Source organism: Talpa europaea (genome assembly GCF_964194135.1).
Source record: "Talpa europaea genome assembly, chromosome: 10".
Taxonomy (NCBI): Eukaryota; Metazoa; Chordata; class Mammalia; order Eulipotyphla; family Talpidae; genus Talpa; species Talpa europaea.
In genome coordinates this window covers 46,192,895-46,211,432 of record NC_140077.1, presented here as the reverse complement: position 1 = coordinate 46,211,432, position 18,538 = coordinate 46,192,895, and the positions used below count along the sequence as shown (strand labels likewise).

At 33.6% G+C, this 18,538-nt stretch overlaps 1 protein-coding gene across 1 annotated transcript in view; it reads right to left on the bottom strand.

Annotated features, from left to right (window-relative positions):
• The window catches only part of CTNNA3 (catenin alpha 3), a gene marked incomplete at both ends in the record, with an annotated part of 1,381,762 nt that overhangs the window by 1,068,010 nt on the left and 295,214 nt on the right, over window positions 1-18,538 (bottom strand). Inside the window, one exon of the mRNA XM_084245749.1 lies at window positions 13,119-13,322. Within this exon, the coding sequence (XP_084101875.1) occupies window positions 13,119-13,322 (204 nt within the window). The remainder of the gene's footprint in view (window positions 1-13,118; window positions 13,323-18,538) is intronic.

The window sequence follows — 18,538 nt, the reverse complement described above, 5'->3', positions numbered from 1 at the left end:
TTCATTCTCGCTAGACAAAAAGAATTATCAGGGATCTTTTTTAAAACATTCCAGTGCAGAAGTGCTGCCTCCTGAGATTCTGATTTCATTGGTCAGAGGTGAGGCCTATGCTTGACAATTTTTTAAGACTCTCCCGGTGTTCATAAAGTGCAGCTAGGTTTGAAAATAAGTTTTACATACTTTATCTCATGTCATCATCAAAACAATCTAACCAGATAATTTTATTATCCCTTTGTTTAAGGTAAGAAAATTGAATTTCAGAAAGGTTGAGAAATTTGCCTCAGGGAATAAAGTAAGTAAATATTAGAGTTGGAATTTAAGCCCAAGTTTCTCGGACTGCAATGATCTTCCTAACTCCCACTTTGTCAAATAAACAGCACCAGAATTATTCATTTGAATTGGCTACCTTTATCTTATTTCACGCCTGGCTTTAAAAGCTGGTAGAATAAAGTATCTTTTACCTTTTACTTGCTAGCAAGACACCATTTTCATTATTGAATTAGTTAATTTGCTACAAAAAAAATAAAAGTTGCTTCTTATTTTGTGCCACTGTGCTTTCTAACTTGCAAAATTTTCCTGGTTGTTTTTCATTCATAGGTACACTATGTTTAAAATATTTGGATTTTAGAGTTGTCTAACCAAAATAAGAAAAAAATGCAATATAAAAGTATTGGATTAAAGTATAGATTATACATGCTAACCACTTTATCAACTTTCTCAGAGAAATGTGACTCAGAGAAATGTGAATTTGAATAAAATGATCTGTTAAATAGCAACCAAGCAAATTTCTTAATAAAAACTCTGTCTTTTAAATACTTCCAATGTATAAGTATGTAAAAATATAACTACACAACAATATTTTGCTTAAACTTTAAACAAGTCTATATACTTTGTAAGTTATTTATGAATATTTTATTTTATAAAATACAATTTTATAAGCATGTTTTCAACTAGCTAACTGAATATATATCATATATTCCATTGCTTTACATCTTAAAATATATTAACAATGGATTTTTTTAACAGTCATACCAAAAGTGGTATTATCAGTTCCCTAAGGGCAACACATGTCACTAAACTAGAATTCATATTTCAGACAAGAGATGAATAGGATCTCACAATTCAACCTCAGTAGGAGTCATTAAGTCAGGCACAGGCACATATGTAAGGGCTGTATTTCTCACTGGATTACAAATCCAATAAAAGCTTTGCCTTTGAGTTACTAGCATTACAAAGATTAAATCAAGGTATTGTGAGGAAAAGGAAAAATCCTCGGATATTTGGTTATTCTAGAATATAACACTCATGAATTTATTAGCTCAAATGAACAAACATAACAGTCCTGCTTTTTCATTTTACACAGTACCTAATACTCCACCTTTCATTCTTGGTCTCCTTATTCCTGAAATCACAGCATTTATCTTACTATTCCAGATTGTTAGTGAGGGCTGCAAGGACTACCGTGGTGATTCCTGTATCTTGCCTCATCCCATAATTTGATTTCCTTTAATATCAGCACAGAAGTAACTCTGGTTTTCTATCAATCCTTGTAGGCCCTGAGCTCTTTCCCACTGCAGGGTGCCTGCATATATAATTATGTTTTTCTGGAATCTGTTATCTCACCTACACTTTACCTTTCACCTGGCTAACACTTATCTTTCAGGTCTTTAACATCAAAAGGACTTCCAGGGCCTCACCGGTGGCACAGCAGTTGAGTGCTGGGCTGCGAAGCTGCCCACAGCCTCTGCATCGCCAGTTCAATGCCCGGCCACCAGCAAGAGTCCCACATGGTACACAGACCTCTCCTGCTGTGCCCGCTGCTCCCCTCAGCAGTGCACTTCATCGGTCTTCCTATTCTGCTCCCTGCTCTGGCTCTGGTGAATTCTCTCACCCTTCCATGCTTCTGACTGTACCCAGTGCTTGTATAAATAAATTAATTAAAATAAATAAAAGGACTTCCATATCATCTCTCCTCAAGTTCAAAGTTGGTCTTCTTTCTTAAGCATCCTATACATTTCTTTCATATCTACCCCAATTTGTAACTGTTTGTTCATTTGGGACTCTATTATTCTTTTTCTATGACACCACTAAACTAAGTTAGTTTCCCAACTACAAGAAACATATGTTGCTACTAGTTTTGTCTTTATATTTATCATCTTTGGCAATTCCAGATACGTAACAAATGCTCAATAAATATTTATTGAATAAGAATGAGTGGGCATTAGAGTCAACTACACAGAAATTGTCAATTCTTTCACTTCTAAAGTAGGAAGTATAATAGTAGTTATAGTATTGTGATTACATGATAATAAGTAAATTATCTAGCACAGAGCATCAAATAAATGTTAGTTATAATATCAGGACACAGGTGATGATTCATTCATGCTTTATACACATATGTACATCTAGATAGATGTGTGTACATATAAATAACTATTACAATAACATATTTAATATAATTATGTGAAAGATATAAATATGAGTAGTTTAGGGCCTCCCCGGTGGGGCAGCGGTTGAGCACTGGGTTGAGAAGCTGCCCGCAGCCTCTGCAGCACTGGTTCGATCCCCGGCCACAAGGCAAGGGTCCCACATGGGGCGCAGACCTCTCCTGCCGCCCGCTGTTCCCCTCAGCAGTGTACATCAGTCTGCCTGTTCTGCTCTCCGCTCTGGTTCTGGTGAATTCTCTCACCCTCCCTTGCTTCTGACTATCCCCAGTACTTATATAAATAAATAAATAAAATCTTTAAAAATAAATAAATGAGTAGCTTTTTGTCTTCTTTTAGTAACCAAATAATCCCATAGTATAGATTGGGATAAATTCCTGTATCAAATATTGACTTCTATTTCTCTTACCAATATATTTTTTTATTTTTTTAAAGATTCATTTATTTGTGTTTATAAGAGCTGGGGTACAGGCCACAGGTGAGAGGGAGGAGGGTTGAGATGATTAACCAGAGACAGAATGGGGAGCAGAACATGCAGATTGACTGAAATACACTGCTGAGGGAAACAGCAGGCCAGACAGGAAAGGTTTGCTTCCCCACGTGGGTCACCTCCCTGGCCGGGGATCGAACTCGTGCTGCAGTGGCTACAGAAAGCTTTATAGTGCTGTGCCTAACCCCTTGCACCACCAAGGAGGCCCTTACCAATATATTTTTTTAATTTCTTATTACAAAGAAGAATTTGTAAACTTTAGCATTCTTATGTAAGTTATCATAGCATCTCCACATACAATACACTATTATCAATCTTCTTGACTCAACTCAGTTTTTTATTATCACTATTGTTGTGAGAATGTAAAATTGCATTTCAGTAACAAAAGAAAATTCCTGTTAAAAGGCAAGCTGTGTTTGTCTATGCATAAGAAAAGAATATGTTAGAAAAATGAAAAAAAAATAGAGGATACAGAGTATCAAAGACATGAAATGAGTTTTAGTCCTCAGTGAAACAGGATTGTGAGAGCATCTTTAGAAAGAAAAACTCTGGTCACAAATTAATAAAGACATAAATATTCTAACAAAAATATTAAATGAATTTTGATAAAATTATTATACAACATGACAAAGTAAGGTTTATTCAGAATGCAACACTTGTTTTTTATTTTAAAATCAACTGATGCAATACATCATATTAGCAGACCAGAGAAGAAAAGGCATATGATCATGTCAAATGAAGTGGAAAAGGAATATTTCTGACAAAATTCATTACCAACTCATGACCTTTAAAATCACTTAGAATTGCAGGAATAAAGAAATAATTTCTATGCATTAAATTTTAAAAATCAAAAAAACTTATAACATCATACTTAATACTAAAAGACTGAATGCTTCCTCCTAAGGTCAGCAATAAGACTATACTTATTCAACATAATGGTAGAAGTTCCAACCAGTGCAATAAGGCATGACAAATAAAAGGCATGCAGCTTTAAAAGGAAAGCATTAAACTGCCCCAGCCTCTACATGATGAAATATCTGTTTAAAATTCTAAAGAATGCACAAAAAAATAAACTTTAATAATTTAATTCAACAAAGCTACAGGATATAAAAACAAAGATCTATTCCATTTTTATATATTGACAATGAACATGTGAAAATTGAAATTTAAAATATAATACTAATACTATTCATCACACCTGAAAAAATTTAAGTAGATATAAATCTAACAAAATATATACAGATAGGACTAGGATGCTAAAAATTATAAAATGCTGATGAAGAAATCAAAGATGATCATAATAAAGAGAAACATACAGTGTTCATGAATTAGAAGACTCCATATATTGGCAGGGTATTAATTTAACATAATTCTTATCAAAATGCCAGCAAGATTCTTAATAGATATACATAATATTATTCTAAAATTTATATGGAAAGACAGAGGAGCTTAAATAACTAAACTACTTTGAAATAGGATAAAGTAATAACAATAGCTATAAACAAATTCAAGACTTAGTATAGAACTACAAAAATCAATATAGTACTGACCAAGGGATAAGCAAATAGTTCAGTGGCATAGAATTAAGAACCCAGAAACAGCCCAAACAAGTACAGTAAGTCCTCACATACCATAATTGATGGGTTTTTATCAATAGAACTTCTACTGCAAGAGAAATGACAAAATAAAAGCAATTCTTGAATAACATTGTTTTATTCAACCTAAGCTGGGATTTCCTTTTCTCATCAACATTATAATAAAATGACACTGAAGAAAATTATGTCATTTGAAGACCTACACAACAAACTGATGTTTGACAAATATGCATATGTAATTCAGAGGAGGAAGGATATCCATTTGAAGAAGTAGATCATAAATATAAAATATAAATTTAAAATGTAAAATTCTAACACTTTTAAGGAAAGTCTTTGGGGCTTAGCACTTGAAAGTGATTAGACAAAAATTATAATATATGAAAGAAAAAATTGACAAAATTGATTTATCAGCTATCGACTGCAAAAAATATTTGTAAGCCCCATCATGAAAAAGCTCTCATATCAAGAATATGTAAAGAATTCTCAATAATTAAGAGTGAAATACAAACAATTCAATTACAAAACTGACTAAAAACATGATAAACCATTTCACTGAAGAGTGGCAAAGAAAGACATGAAAAGATGTTTGTGTCGCTGGACATTAGGAAATCACTAAGAACACAATGAGCAATGACTATGTACTATTAAGACAGCTAAAATACAAAATAGTCAAAATACCCAATGCTGATCAGAGGGTGAATAGCTACGCCATTTGTTGGTGGTAACACAAAATAGTACAGTTACTCTAGAAAATAATTTTGCGGTTCTTAAAAGCTGAACATTCACACGACCTAGAAATTGCACTTCTGGCATTTACCTCAGAATGAAAACTATGGCTACACAAAGTCATACAAACTGTTCATAGAAGTTTTATTTGTAATAGTCTAAAACTGAAAACAAGAAAAATGTCCTAAAGCAGATGAATGATTAAATAAACTGGTATACCCAAACCATGGGATACTACTATTCAAGATTTTAAAAAAGAATAAATTATCGATACATACAACTTGGATAAATTTCACAAACATTATGCTATATGAAGAAGGCCAGTCTCAAGCTATCACATACTGCATTATTCTACTTATAATACATTTGGTAAAAGTTATAGAAATGAAAACAGATTCATGTAAGTCAGGGAGTAGGGATAGAGGACTTAAATTGGAAGAAGAGGTTGGGTGGAGTAAATGTAACTATAATGTGATAGCATAAATGAGTTATTTGTAGTGATGGAATATTTCTTTATATTTATTGTGATGGTGGTTAAATAAATTTATACATATGATAGAACTATCCTTATATGACAATATGTCAACTTCTTTTCTATAGCATACTGTAATTACATAAGCTGCAAGTAATGTGGAAACTGAGCAAAGGGTAAACAGAACTACCCTCTACTATCTTTGAAACTTACTATTAATCGATTATTATTTCCAAATGAAAGGAATTTTTTTTTCAAATCTTAGTTTCCAGTCTTTGAGACACATTCCTGGATACTATAATAACCCAACAGAGAAGATGGAGATACTTTCCCATATAGTAAGAACAACTACATACTAAAATAGTCACCAAATACATTTGGTTAGTTCTAATTTACAATCTTCTAGGCTTTATAAAAAGCTTCTAGATTTTATATAAAAATCAGAAACTAGAAAAAAAATGAGCAGTCAATAACTTCTAAAGAAGTTGCAAAACTAGGAAGAGCTTCTGGTCTTACAAAAGATAACATGATTATCATAAATATCCTATCTTTGCTATGTACCAAACAAAAGACCTATTTTTCTCTCCCCAGTTGTAAGCCAACTGTATGCTACAATACTGCCAACTGTGGGATTTTTGCATATTTCTTTTTCCGAGTCTCAGTTACTGCACTTAAAATTGCCAAGAAGGAAGGGAGATTTAGCAACCAGAGCCTGAATGAACATTTTCTTGTGACTGTTTTGCAGCATAAATTATATAATCACTCAGTATTCAATGACTCTGATTCAATACCACTGAAGAGAGCAGGTGATCATCAGGCACATTTTGGGAATATCAATTATGGATCACCTGAAAAAGTTTCAAAGTCACTTCTTAAATGTAATTATAGATATCATTATAGCGCAAATGCACCTAGACACAAATAAATCTTGCTAAAATGGAATTCTGCAAAATGACCCCTTACTTTGGTTTTTTGTTTTGTTTTCACATTGGACACTCAAATCTTGACACTTATAATTTGATAATGTGACAGACCCATCTCCATAAAAGGGGAAGGAGCACTGAATAGGTGAAATGTTTTACACGCTCACTTACACACACTAGACTTCATGAATAGGGGCAGCTGAGACAGAGTGAGATGAATACATAAATAGATGGGGTCTTTAAGGAGACATATGGGGGAGAGACATGTAGAAGTACTTGGAAGAGATGTAGGGGGTGCGAAATGAGAGATATTGTTGTGCCCATTTTTTGGAAAAAATAATCTACCATATACAGAAAGTCTTGTTCTTCTCCAATATACTGTACAAAATACTTATTTTGGTGCTTAACACCATAAATGACAACATAAGTCTTTACTACTTGGTCTCCCTGACCTAAGTATTTTCTGTGTCTTTTTTCCATATTAGGGCTAATTTTTTAACAATATCATTATTGAAGATGTAGAAGCATATAAGTCATTAAGCATCAAAAACTTGGTGGTGAAGAAGGTATTTTTTTATATTGAATTGGGCCGTCCAACACAGCATTCACTAGCCACATGTGGCTGCCGAACAATTGAAATGTGACTAGTCACCAACTACCATAAATATAAAATATACTAGATATCAAGGATTTAGTTCTAAAAAATATACCTCAATGATAATGTTTATATTGACTTTATGTTGAAATGACTGCATTTTACATATGCTAAATTATAAAACTTACTCATCAAATACTTTCACCTGTTCCTTTTACTGAATTTGTCTACCAAAATAGTTTAACTATATGTGTGGTTGACACAGCATTCCAGTTTGCATAATATTTCCATTGGAAAGTGCTGGCTCAATAAATTCACTAAATCATATTTTCCTTTGCATAGTACAGGAACTGCTCTGAACTGCCAAGAGTTCCCTCATCCTACATTATCTCCATGCAGATAATGACTCAAAGTTGCAGAGAAACAAAAATGCTAGCCAGCCTCACTTTGTCACAACTCTAAAAGGCTATATGAGCCTGAGAGCTCCCTGAAGAATGGATGAGACTTCTATCTCAAGACAGCTTCTCCCTCTGCGCAATTCTGCCTTCCTTGTCTCCTTATACAATTATATCTCAAGAGAATACTCCATTACAACTTCTTCATGCTAATCTTTATCTCAGAATTGACTCCCAGGGACTAAGAAAACAATCCTTCTCCTTATTCTAGCACCAGCTCCTACATAAAAACTATGCTAGGCTCAAGATTCCTGTTTTTCCCATGTTAGACTAATATTTTATGCAAGGACTTTTGTTTTCTGGCTTTTTTTCCTGCAATTTCTAGCTTTTACAATGCTTTTCTTTTCATATAGGAAAGAACTTTGAGTGAAGTGTAATACTTAAAAAAAATAGCATATTCCAAGAATTATTCGAGCAATGCAGAAATGCTGGGGAACAAAGGAACCCATTTTTTGGAAAACAATCAGATGAAACAATTCACAGTCAGTAACTGACCAAATATTAGAAATCTTGATTGTCTTTGCTGGCAGGTAAAATATGAAGACAAAAGACTCTCAGTCTTCTACTTTTAAGAAAGATGGGAACATTAGAGCACAAAGAAGAGCTCCAGGAGAAGAATCCATTCCCTCAACAGAGAACTTGCGATGTCACTTTGTCTCCAAACAAACCCCTCCTAAGTACTAAAGTAGACATTTTATGCCATATTTAATAACTCCAAGTTTAGCTTGTCCAGAAAGATTCACAGTTATTATTCAGCAGTCATTCAAGTAACTTACAAACCTTTAGAAGAGGAATTACACTAAATTCCAAAGCTCAGAAAAATAATAGCTGAACCAACAAAGCTACCTTCCTTATGTCCAAAATAATTCATAGGTTTAAACAGCTGCCCAGTGTCTGGTTGTTACATTAGGCACAGAAAAGAGTCAAAGGAAACAAAACTTATTTTTGCCCATTTTACAAGACCCTGTCTTTTATATTTCCTTCGAGTCCCTGATTTTTGTAGTCTCTGTTCCTGTATTCCTATTTTAGTATCTATTTCCATTCTCCATTATTTTGACAATTCCTTTATATATCCCTGGATTTTGATTTCACATTCTAATCTGAGTTTGGTTCATCTTTCTAATTTTGGTGTATCTACTATTGTACAAATATTTATAGACACTATTTACTTTTCTTCTGCTATCTGAGGTTGTGATATAACTGAAGTTATATATAAACTGAAAAACATGGTCTCCAATATAATCAGACACTCAAAAAACAGCCACCACTGAGGTATAATGGACAAGTTTAAAATATAAAAAAGGAAAGCACCTAATAATGTATGAACAAATTCAGTAATGAACAAATTCTAATATGAAGTTTATGCAAATAAATAAAAAGGAAATAGATTTGAAAGCTGTCTTGACATTTATAGATTTTAATTCTAACCAATCTCTAATATTTGAAGTCACTGCATATAGATCATCCTAACTGCTTCACCTTATGATTATGAGAAAAAGGAGAAATTAATCAAGGTTAAAATAACTTCCAAAATAGATAAATTTTAAGGGAACAAGTAGAGACTGCATGTGGAAGAAAAAAAATCCATAAAATCTCTTTGTTGGCTTTATTGAATCTTTCTAATTCCCCAAGACATGGAATGTATTAAACCAGGCATAGAAATGAAATAGATCTCTGAGTAACAAAAGGCAGTCCATTTGATTATTTACTTACTCAAATACATAAGGAGAACCAACAAATGCACTTTCAGATAGGACACCAAGAGAAGAAATTATTGGGCAAGTGAGAACTCTAGAAATGCAAATTGATCCTGCAAGCTGCCCAGGCCAGATTAATTTTTATTCTAGTAGTGCCACCTCTCATTCAACTCTCTCTATGTATCCCCCTATAGTAAAGCACCAACCTGAGCCTTAACTTCGTCAGTAATTTTATGTCACCTTAAGATCCTATCCAGCAACATAACCAAATTTAATATCACCAACATAATTACAAACCACCAGCAGAAAATATCCATGTCTGCTGATTCTTAGAACTAAAGCATAATCCCACCCACCACCTCTAGCTCATTGTCATCCATTGTCAAAAGACCAACATCTAAAACAACTGATTTCCCTCTAAAACCCTTTATTATTCTTCAGAGGGTTTCCTTGTCCTGGCCCATTCACATGAAGAATTTCTTAATCATGTTGATGATCAAAAAATATGAATTAGACCCAACCAATCCTGGAAGTATAACAAAATCAGCAGAAACATCTTAGAAAAATAGACTTCTAAGCTGTGAAAAACTTAGAATGTTCTCTGGGATATATATTATTTGATGAGTAAAAATCTGGTTTTGGAAAATGGTCAGATGTGGATTCAAGCACAAAGACTATAATGAGAGAATTTTGTTTCTGAATAATTACATTGATTCTTAGAAGAAACCTATACTTTGGAAAATGAGACCTTTTATAATAGGCAGCCTATCATATAAATTTAGTACATGCTTCATTTCATTTAATGTCAAGGAAGCTTTTTCTTTATTACGTGGTATATATTATGCAATAATATCATTCACTCTTTCATTCAAAAATATAATTCAGCTTTTAGTAAGTGCTAAGCATTGTGCCTGGGGCTTGGGATAAAAGAGTAAATAAAACAGATGCATGATCTTCCTTCCTAGTGCTTAAAGTGAGTAAGGGATACTACCTATAATGTCAAAATGTAAGGGTTAATGATGATCCCATAGAAGTGACTAGAGAGGTGCGGTATTAGTACATGACTTAGGCATCCCAGAGATGCCCATACCCTAATTTCAAGAAGCTAAGAATATGGTGACTTTCAGAACTAGAGGAACTTTGCAGATATAATTAGTAGGTTAAGGGCCTTGATCCAGAATAATTATACTGCATAATCAGGATAAGCTGCAGGACATAGGAAATATACACAAACTTTCAGTGCCTTCCTTATATTTGATGTAGTTAATTTTTGGACACCTCCCTCCTCCATATAAAAAAATTATTGATCAGTAATAATCAGAAATTATTTTTCTGATTTGTTCTTTAACTTCAGAGCAATTAATAGATTTCAAATATATAGTTAAAGTTATTGATCCAATTCAATAAAATATGACATGTGTGAACCCTGCAGATATAAAATTTGCACTAATCTAATAAAAATATCACCTCTGACAAGTTATACTGCTTCATTGTTCTAATTTTTAAATGTTAATGTAAATAAGACTAGTTTATCACAAAAAATAACAGAATGGAAGTAATTTCATTTCTAGTTCTTTGTCTTTGCAATCACTGTGTCATCATTGTTTATTTTTAATCTGCTGCTTTAAAGCATGAAGAGCATAATTTTTTATTAAACTGTAATCATAAATATGTTCATTTGAGTCACTCATGCATATTATTAAAACTCAACAGTAGCCACAGTAATTGTTTAAAACTTAAACAAAAAATCTTGTGAAAAACATTTTATCATTGATGTTTAGAGTTGCTAGTGCATAGCGATAGTAAAAAGCAGAATGAATTTTACTTGTTTTATTACTATTTACAAATTTCTGGAAACAACATACCTTCTTGCTGATTTCACCCAGGACAGAATGCTCCCCTCACATCATCATTGGTATGCATAATTTTTAGCCCAAAGGTGGCGAATGACACTTCACCCTAATTCACACACAGTTCATGCTTAATAAATACAGGACCAATTTCAAGGTCCTGTGACCAAACACAGGGCACCATCTGCAGAATGGATCCCCATGCTTGAGTTTTATGCTCTGCTACTACATTCCTGATATTATTCACAATTTTATCTTTGAACTTGTATAAGTAAGTGAAATTCAATGGAGCAATGAAGCATAAGCACTGGACTCTACTCACAGGCTGTTCTGCCTTTCAGAGCCTTCCAGGGACAGATCCCAGCCACCCACCTCCCCTACCCAGTGATTGTGCCTCCCTCCACTCCCAGTGGGAACCTATGCAGAAGGCAGGGTAGGTTGGGTTCATGGAAAAGTCCACAGCACCTGTGAGGGTCTGCATGTTCCTACAAGTAATCCAAATGCCCTAGCAAAACTAACAGTAGATAACCAAGTCTTTCACTGATCAATCAAGACCATAAACAAAGGAAAATGCTTCCTGCCCCATCACCACCTCACATTTTGTATGAGGCTTGGATTTTCATTTTGCACTGGACTCTACAAGTATGAAGCCTTCCCTGACTATGGATGTGGTATGTGTGTGCATCTGCTTGTGTTTACATCTAAAATAATAACTTCATATTTGATAAAGTAAATTCATCTGACAGTTTATAATTTAAAAAGTAAACTTACATGGAGCTTTAGATTGTTTTTACCTACAAAAGTGAGAATAATAATTGAGTTTATAAATCAGGAAGAAACACTTAAAATCTGCTCCACACTTCAATTTCTTGACAGCCAAGAGATTTTGGTCAGTTCCCAAAGTCATCAAAGAGTAATAGTTTGAAGATACATCAAATGTGTTAAATGGTCTTCAAAACTCACTCATTTCTGCACATTTCAATTATTCATATAACTTATGTATACTGAAAAATCTAAGTCTTCAATTTCATATCCATAATGTCACATGCTTGTAACTACTAATTTTTAAAACATACTTTCATAATTATTGTATTTCACTAATAATAAGGTAGATGAATACAATATTCCTATTATTAATCATTTATTTTGTTCTGCTCTGTTATTTAAGGGACTTCATGATCAGCATACAATTGAAAATGTCTTCAGACCTTTTTCTTAATTTTAAAAATGGCATAAAATTTAAAGGTAAAGAGTGTCACAGATATATCATGTAAGATATATATGAAATAAATATATCATATACAAACACATATGAAATAACAGCAAAAGGACCTTGAAACAATTATTTTTTTCATTTTATCTAATTCATAATATCCTTGAGAGAGAGTTAAAACCACAAGAAAATCTATGACATTATGCCAAATTTGAAAAACATTAAGAACTATCCAAATTAATACACCTTCAATAAATGGCACCCATCCCTACAGCATTGACTTTACCCAACAATATCTAAATTATAACTTTGTTACCAACTTAATCTTAAGCAACCTGCTCTTTCTTCATCTTATGTTTCATTCCTTAAATTAAGTGCAACTCTAGTTTCCTTTCTCCAGTCCTGGAAAAATATCCCTTCTCCAATTAACATCTATTACAGCCTCAACAAAGCAACCACATGCAAACAACTCTCTGATTGGATTCTGTCCTTTGAAGCTTCTATCTCAATACTGTACCCAGTGAGCAACCCAAGCATAAAGCCAATCAATGTAAAATCATGTACTTATTACTTATTTGTAATTTGTGATTTATCATATTTTACACACAAAAGCAATCACTGCATACAACCAATATATCGGAAGAAACCAGTCACTTACATTGCTCATGTACTCTGATAGAAGGTCCTGGAGAGCCTGACGAATAGCATTGCACTCTGCAATAATCCTCTCCCGGTGGAAATCCCTTGTGCATGAAGAATCAGCCAACAGAGCAGCCCCACTGATAATGGCTTCAAGACGTTTCTCTAATGATGGTCTTATTTCCTCCTCAGTAACTGTGAGTGGATCCAAGACAATTAAATTCTAAAGGATGAACAAATTTTAATGGTTAGAATTCTACAGGATTGATTTTTCACAAAAATAAATATTTTATTTTCACATTTACAATTAAGATGTTATCATAAAGAAAACAGCATTTTTACTGCCTTTGCTGGTTCACACATAAATCTACACAGCAAACACTATTCAGGTGAGTGGTAAAAACACAGAAAAGTGTATGAATGTTGTAAATATACATTTTATATAAGCATGTATAGTAATAGATATGTGTGTATATATAATCTTGTATTTATCATTGTAACATATGATAATAATTGGGGGCTCATAAGTAGCCACTTCAAAAACTTTTAAAAGTTACAACTCTAGGACCAACCTAAAACAAGATAATAGAGAATTAATTTTAAAATAATTAGGAAAAAAAGGTGTGTTATGTTTATATATTATATAATGTAAAATATGAACTAGAAGTAGATTTTTACTATATCAGTCTTTGGTTCACTAATTTAGTACAAACTTTCCACTCCAGTGTTTCATAACAACAATTAAAACCTTTTTGAAAATGTCTCTCCAATGTGACATCATTAAGTAAAGACACTAAGAATAACAGAATTACTCTGATTACTCAAATGCAATTAGAAGATATGATAGAAACAGCTAGCTTGTCTCCAGCATTATCATGATAGAAAACTCGATTCAATTTTAAATATGTTCAAATATAAGTACTGTAAGAAAAAATTGTACTCTTAGGTGTTCTGACTGTGCTATCATGTCAGAAAAGAGTCTATAATAGTAGAATTAAGTTCACATATCAACTCTTGTTCCAGAGGGCTATTCCTCAAAATATTGTCATCTTTGGAATTTTACATGCCTAACCTTTAAACTGCCTCAGATTCTTAAAACTCATCTGAATTTAAACCACCATCTATTCATCTCTGACAGCTTATACCCATATGTAGGTTTCATGATTCTGTCAAAAACTATGTCCTATAAGAGTTTTCACTAACCTTGTTATCATATTAATTAAAAGGTGAGTTATTTTAAATAGTTTTAATATTCTATGAGATACCACTGGATTTATTCAAAACCTTTTAAATAAAGAATTGTTATCTTCTAGACTATGAAATAGGTGGTTTTATACCTCATTCCCCACTGAATGTTGATATTAATGACCATGGACAAGAATATCTTTATGGAAACCTGGGAGTACAGTTGAGAAGTTCCAACAGTTCACTAGGGGAAAAAAAAAAATCAAAGAATAGAAGCATTGACAAGGATAAGAACATTTTATCCATGTTACTCCTTCTCTCAAGGCACAACTCAGGGCCAAGAGAGGCTATCTTGGCCTGCAGTTTCTCCCAGCTGGTAAAGTGAGAACCAAGTGTGTGCTCAGCTTCCTGAGCTTGTGGAATACTGCCCAAGTGTCCCATTTCCATCTGCCCACAGTCAGAACATTGCGGATATAGGGACAGCTAGCAGCAAACAAAAGAGGTGAGAGCTCACAGCATCCAGTACACAGATGTCAACAACCAGCAGCAGATCCTACTAACTGGTCATGGATCCTAACAAGAGCCCCAACCTTATACCTGCAATCCCACAACTAGTAAATGTGCACTCCACATACTCCACCTGCAGTACTCAATGCTCCATCTATCCCTGTAGATTGTGCACATAAGTGCCCACAGATAGCACACAAATATGAGCATCTCGCTGAATCTGATGGTTTAGGAGAAGATGCACAAAAGTGAACACATTTCAACATGCCTTGGGTAAAATAACTACAAATTCCCAAGACATGACTGGACTTCATAGGCCAAGAAAAGGATGATAAGATTACAACTTCTCCCCTTGTGAAAAATAAAAGAAATGGAGTAATGCATTTATATAAAGAAACTGAGAGACCCTCAGTATCTCTAGCCAGGTTACTTAGTGAAGATTTTTCTCCCCTGAATCAGCCAGTAAAGATTGGAGGTAGTAACTCCTTCTTTAAACATGAAAACAACAATAAAGGATTTCAAGGAATATGAAGAATCATAAAAATTGGTGCCATGAAATAACTAGTAACTATCCCAAGGATTAAAGATTTACTAAGTGCATGAAAAGAAAACCAAAATAATCTTAAATTAACTCATTAAGAGAAAACAGAGAATTCAAAATAACCAGGAAAACAATACATGAACAAAATAAGTTTAATAAAGAGGTAGAAAGCATTAAAAAAAGAAAGAAAGAAAAACCAGAAACTCCAGAGCTAAAGAATACAATGACTGAATGGCAAATCCATTATGGGGGTTCAACAATGAACTAGACGACACAAAAGTACAGGTCAGTGAACTCAAAGACAGATCATTTGAAATTATCTAGTGAGAAAGCAAAAAGAAAAAAGGAAATGCAAAAAAAAAAAAAAATGAAGATGCCTAAAGGACTTATGGGAACCACAAAATGAGTGAAAAAGAAATTACATATATGGGATTATCAGAAAGAGAAGAGAAAAGAACGGGACATCTTAAAGATATTTCCATATCTTAAAAAACAAAATATTCAAAAAAGAAATTAATCTCATTTTTAAAGTCACCAAAAATAATAAAATACAACTCCAACTATTAGAAGATTGTGTGTGTATATGAGTGTGTACGCATGTGTACAAAATTTCACATGTTGGTAAGAATATAGAGAAAGGAAGAATACAGAGAAAGGAAGTCCTGTTGGTTGGAATGTAAACTAGTATAGCAATTATAAAATAAACTCTCTGGAATTACCTCAAAAATTTAAAATAGAATTGCCATATGATCTAGCAATCCCACATCCGAGTATTTATCCACAGTAATTAAAATCAGGTCTTCAAATTATACCTGTACACCCATGTTCATCGCAGCATTGTTCACAACAGACAAGTAATAGAAACAACTAAATGTCCATCAATGGATGATTGAAAAAGAAAATGTGGCATATTCATACAATAAAATATTATTCAGTTTTTTTTTTTAAAAATCCCGCTATTTGTGATAGTATGAATGGATCTTGAGGGCATTAGGGTAAATGGAAAAAGCTGGACATGAAAAAACAAGTATTACATTATCTCATTTATATGTGGGAACTGAAATAGTCAAACTCATAGAATCACAGAGCCAAAAATATGTTTTTGGGGACCAGTGGGAGGGGCTGATGGGAGAGGGTGAAGGGGTCCAAAGTTTCTGTTATGCAAATAAATGAGTTCTGAAGATCTGCCACACAGCAGTATCTGCCTCTGAGCTAACAATACTGTATTACATATTTAAAAATTTCTAAGAGGATAAATCTTATGTTAAGTGTTCTTATAGCATCATCATTATCATAGGTGGGAGGAAACTTTGAGAAGCAGTGAATGTTTATGGCCTTGACAGTAAAAATGTCTAGTTGTATATACAGTAGGCCCCAAATCATCTAGCCACACACATGAAATAGGTCTACCATCAAATGTCAATCACACCTCAATGAAGAGGCTAATTAAAAATACAAAGCTCATATTAAAAAAGAAGTATCTCTTCTGAAGGACAGATTTATGTTAAAACACTCATTGTGTTTTCAAGGCAAAAATTCTATGAAAAACAAACAGGATATTATATTTTCAGGATCCCACTCAATTAAACATAGAAAGTATTTTTCATTCTTTCTAGGTTCTGTCCAATATACACTTACTTTCCTAATACTTTGCTGACAGAAAATTACCAATTTTTGGAAGAGTTTGTGAAGGATAGCCACTAATTCATCTCTGAATGTTTGGTAGAATTCATTTGTAAATCCATCAGGTCTTGGGCTTTTGTTTTTGGGGAGGTTTTTGATTACCATTTCAATTTTGCTGCATGTAATTGGTCTGTTTAGCTGTTCTATTTCTTCTTTATCTAGCTTTGGGTGATTGTAGAGTTGTAGGAATTTGACCATCTCTTCTAGATTGTTGAACTTGTTTTCATATAACTGTACATAGTAGTTTCTGATTATTCTTTTGATTTCTGCTGTGTCCGTTGTGATTTCTCCTCTTTCATTTGTGATCCTGTTTATTTGTGCTTTCTCTCGTTTTTCCTTTGTGCGCCTGGCTAGGGGTTTGTCTATTTATTTTTTCAAAGAACCAGCATTTGGTTTCACTGATCATTCGGATTGTTTTTTTTTAGTTTCAATTTCATTTATTTCTGCTTTGGTTTTTATTCTTTCTTTTCTTCTACAGGTTTTAGGGTTTTTGTTGTTGTTGTTGTTGTTCTTTTTCTAGTTTTTTGAGCTTTGGGATTAGGTTGTTTCTTTGCGTTCTTTCTTGTTTCTTGATGTGAGCCTCTATTGCTATATATTTTCCTCTTATTACTGCTTTTGCTGCATCCCATACATTTAGGAAATTGGTGTCCTGATCATTCAACTCAAAGAATTTTTTAATTTCTTCTTTGATCTCCTCATTAGTCCAGTGGTCTTCCAGTAGCGTCGGTTTCAATCTCCATGAGGCAGGAGAGTTCCTTGCCTTCTTTTTATGGTTTATTTCTAGTTTGATGCCTTCATGGTCAGAAAAGATGGTTGGTATGACATCAATCTTGGCGTATCTGTTGATGTTTGCCTTGTGTCCCAGAATGTGATCAATCCTGGAGAATGATCCGCGTGCGCTTGAGAAAAACATGTACTCAGATTCTTTGGGGTTTAGTGTCCTATAGATATCTGTTAAGCCCAAGCGCTCTAGATCCTTATTTAGAGCTTTAGTGCCTTTACTTATTTTTTGTCTCGTTGGTCTAGCCATTGTTGATAGTGGTGTGTTGAAGTCTCCTACTACATATGTGTTTTCTCTGATGTCTGTTTTCAAAGATGATAACAGTTGTCTGATATATTTTGGTGCTCCTTCATTGGATGAGTATATGTTAATAAGTGTTATTTCTTCTTGAAGTATTGTCCCCTTGATCATAATGTAGTGACAAATGGGGTCTCCTTTTACCTTTTTGAGCTTGAAATCTGTTTTATCTGATATAAGTAGAGCGGTTCCTGCTTTCTTTTTTGGTCCATTTGCTTGTAGGATTGTTTTCCATCCTTTAACTTTGAGTCCATTTTTATCCTTTGTAGTTAAATGTGTTTCCTGGCGACAGTAAAAGGCTGGGTTTTGTTTCTTACTCCAGCCTGCAACAAGGAAGGGATAATACCAAACACGTTCTATGAAGCCAACGTTACATTAATACCAAAACCGAACAAGGACAACACAAAAAAAGAAAACTACAGGCCAATATCTCTAATGAACACTG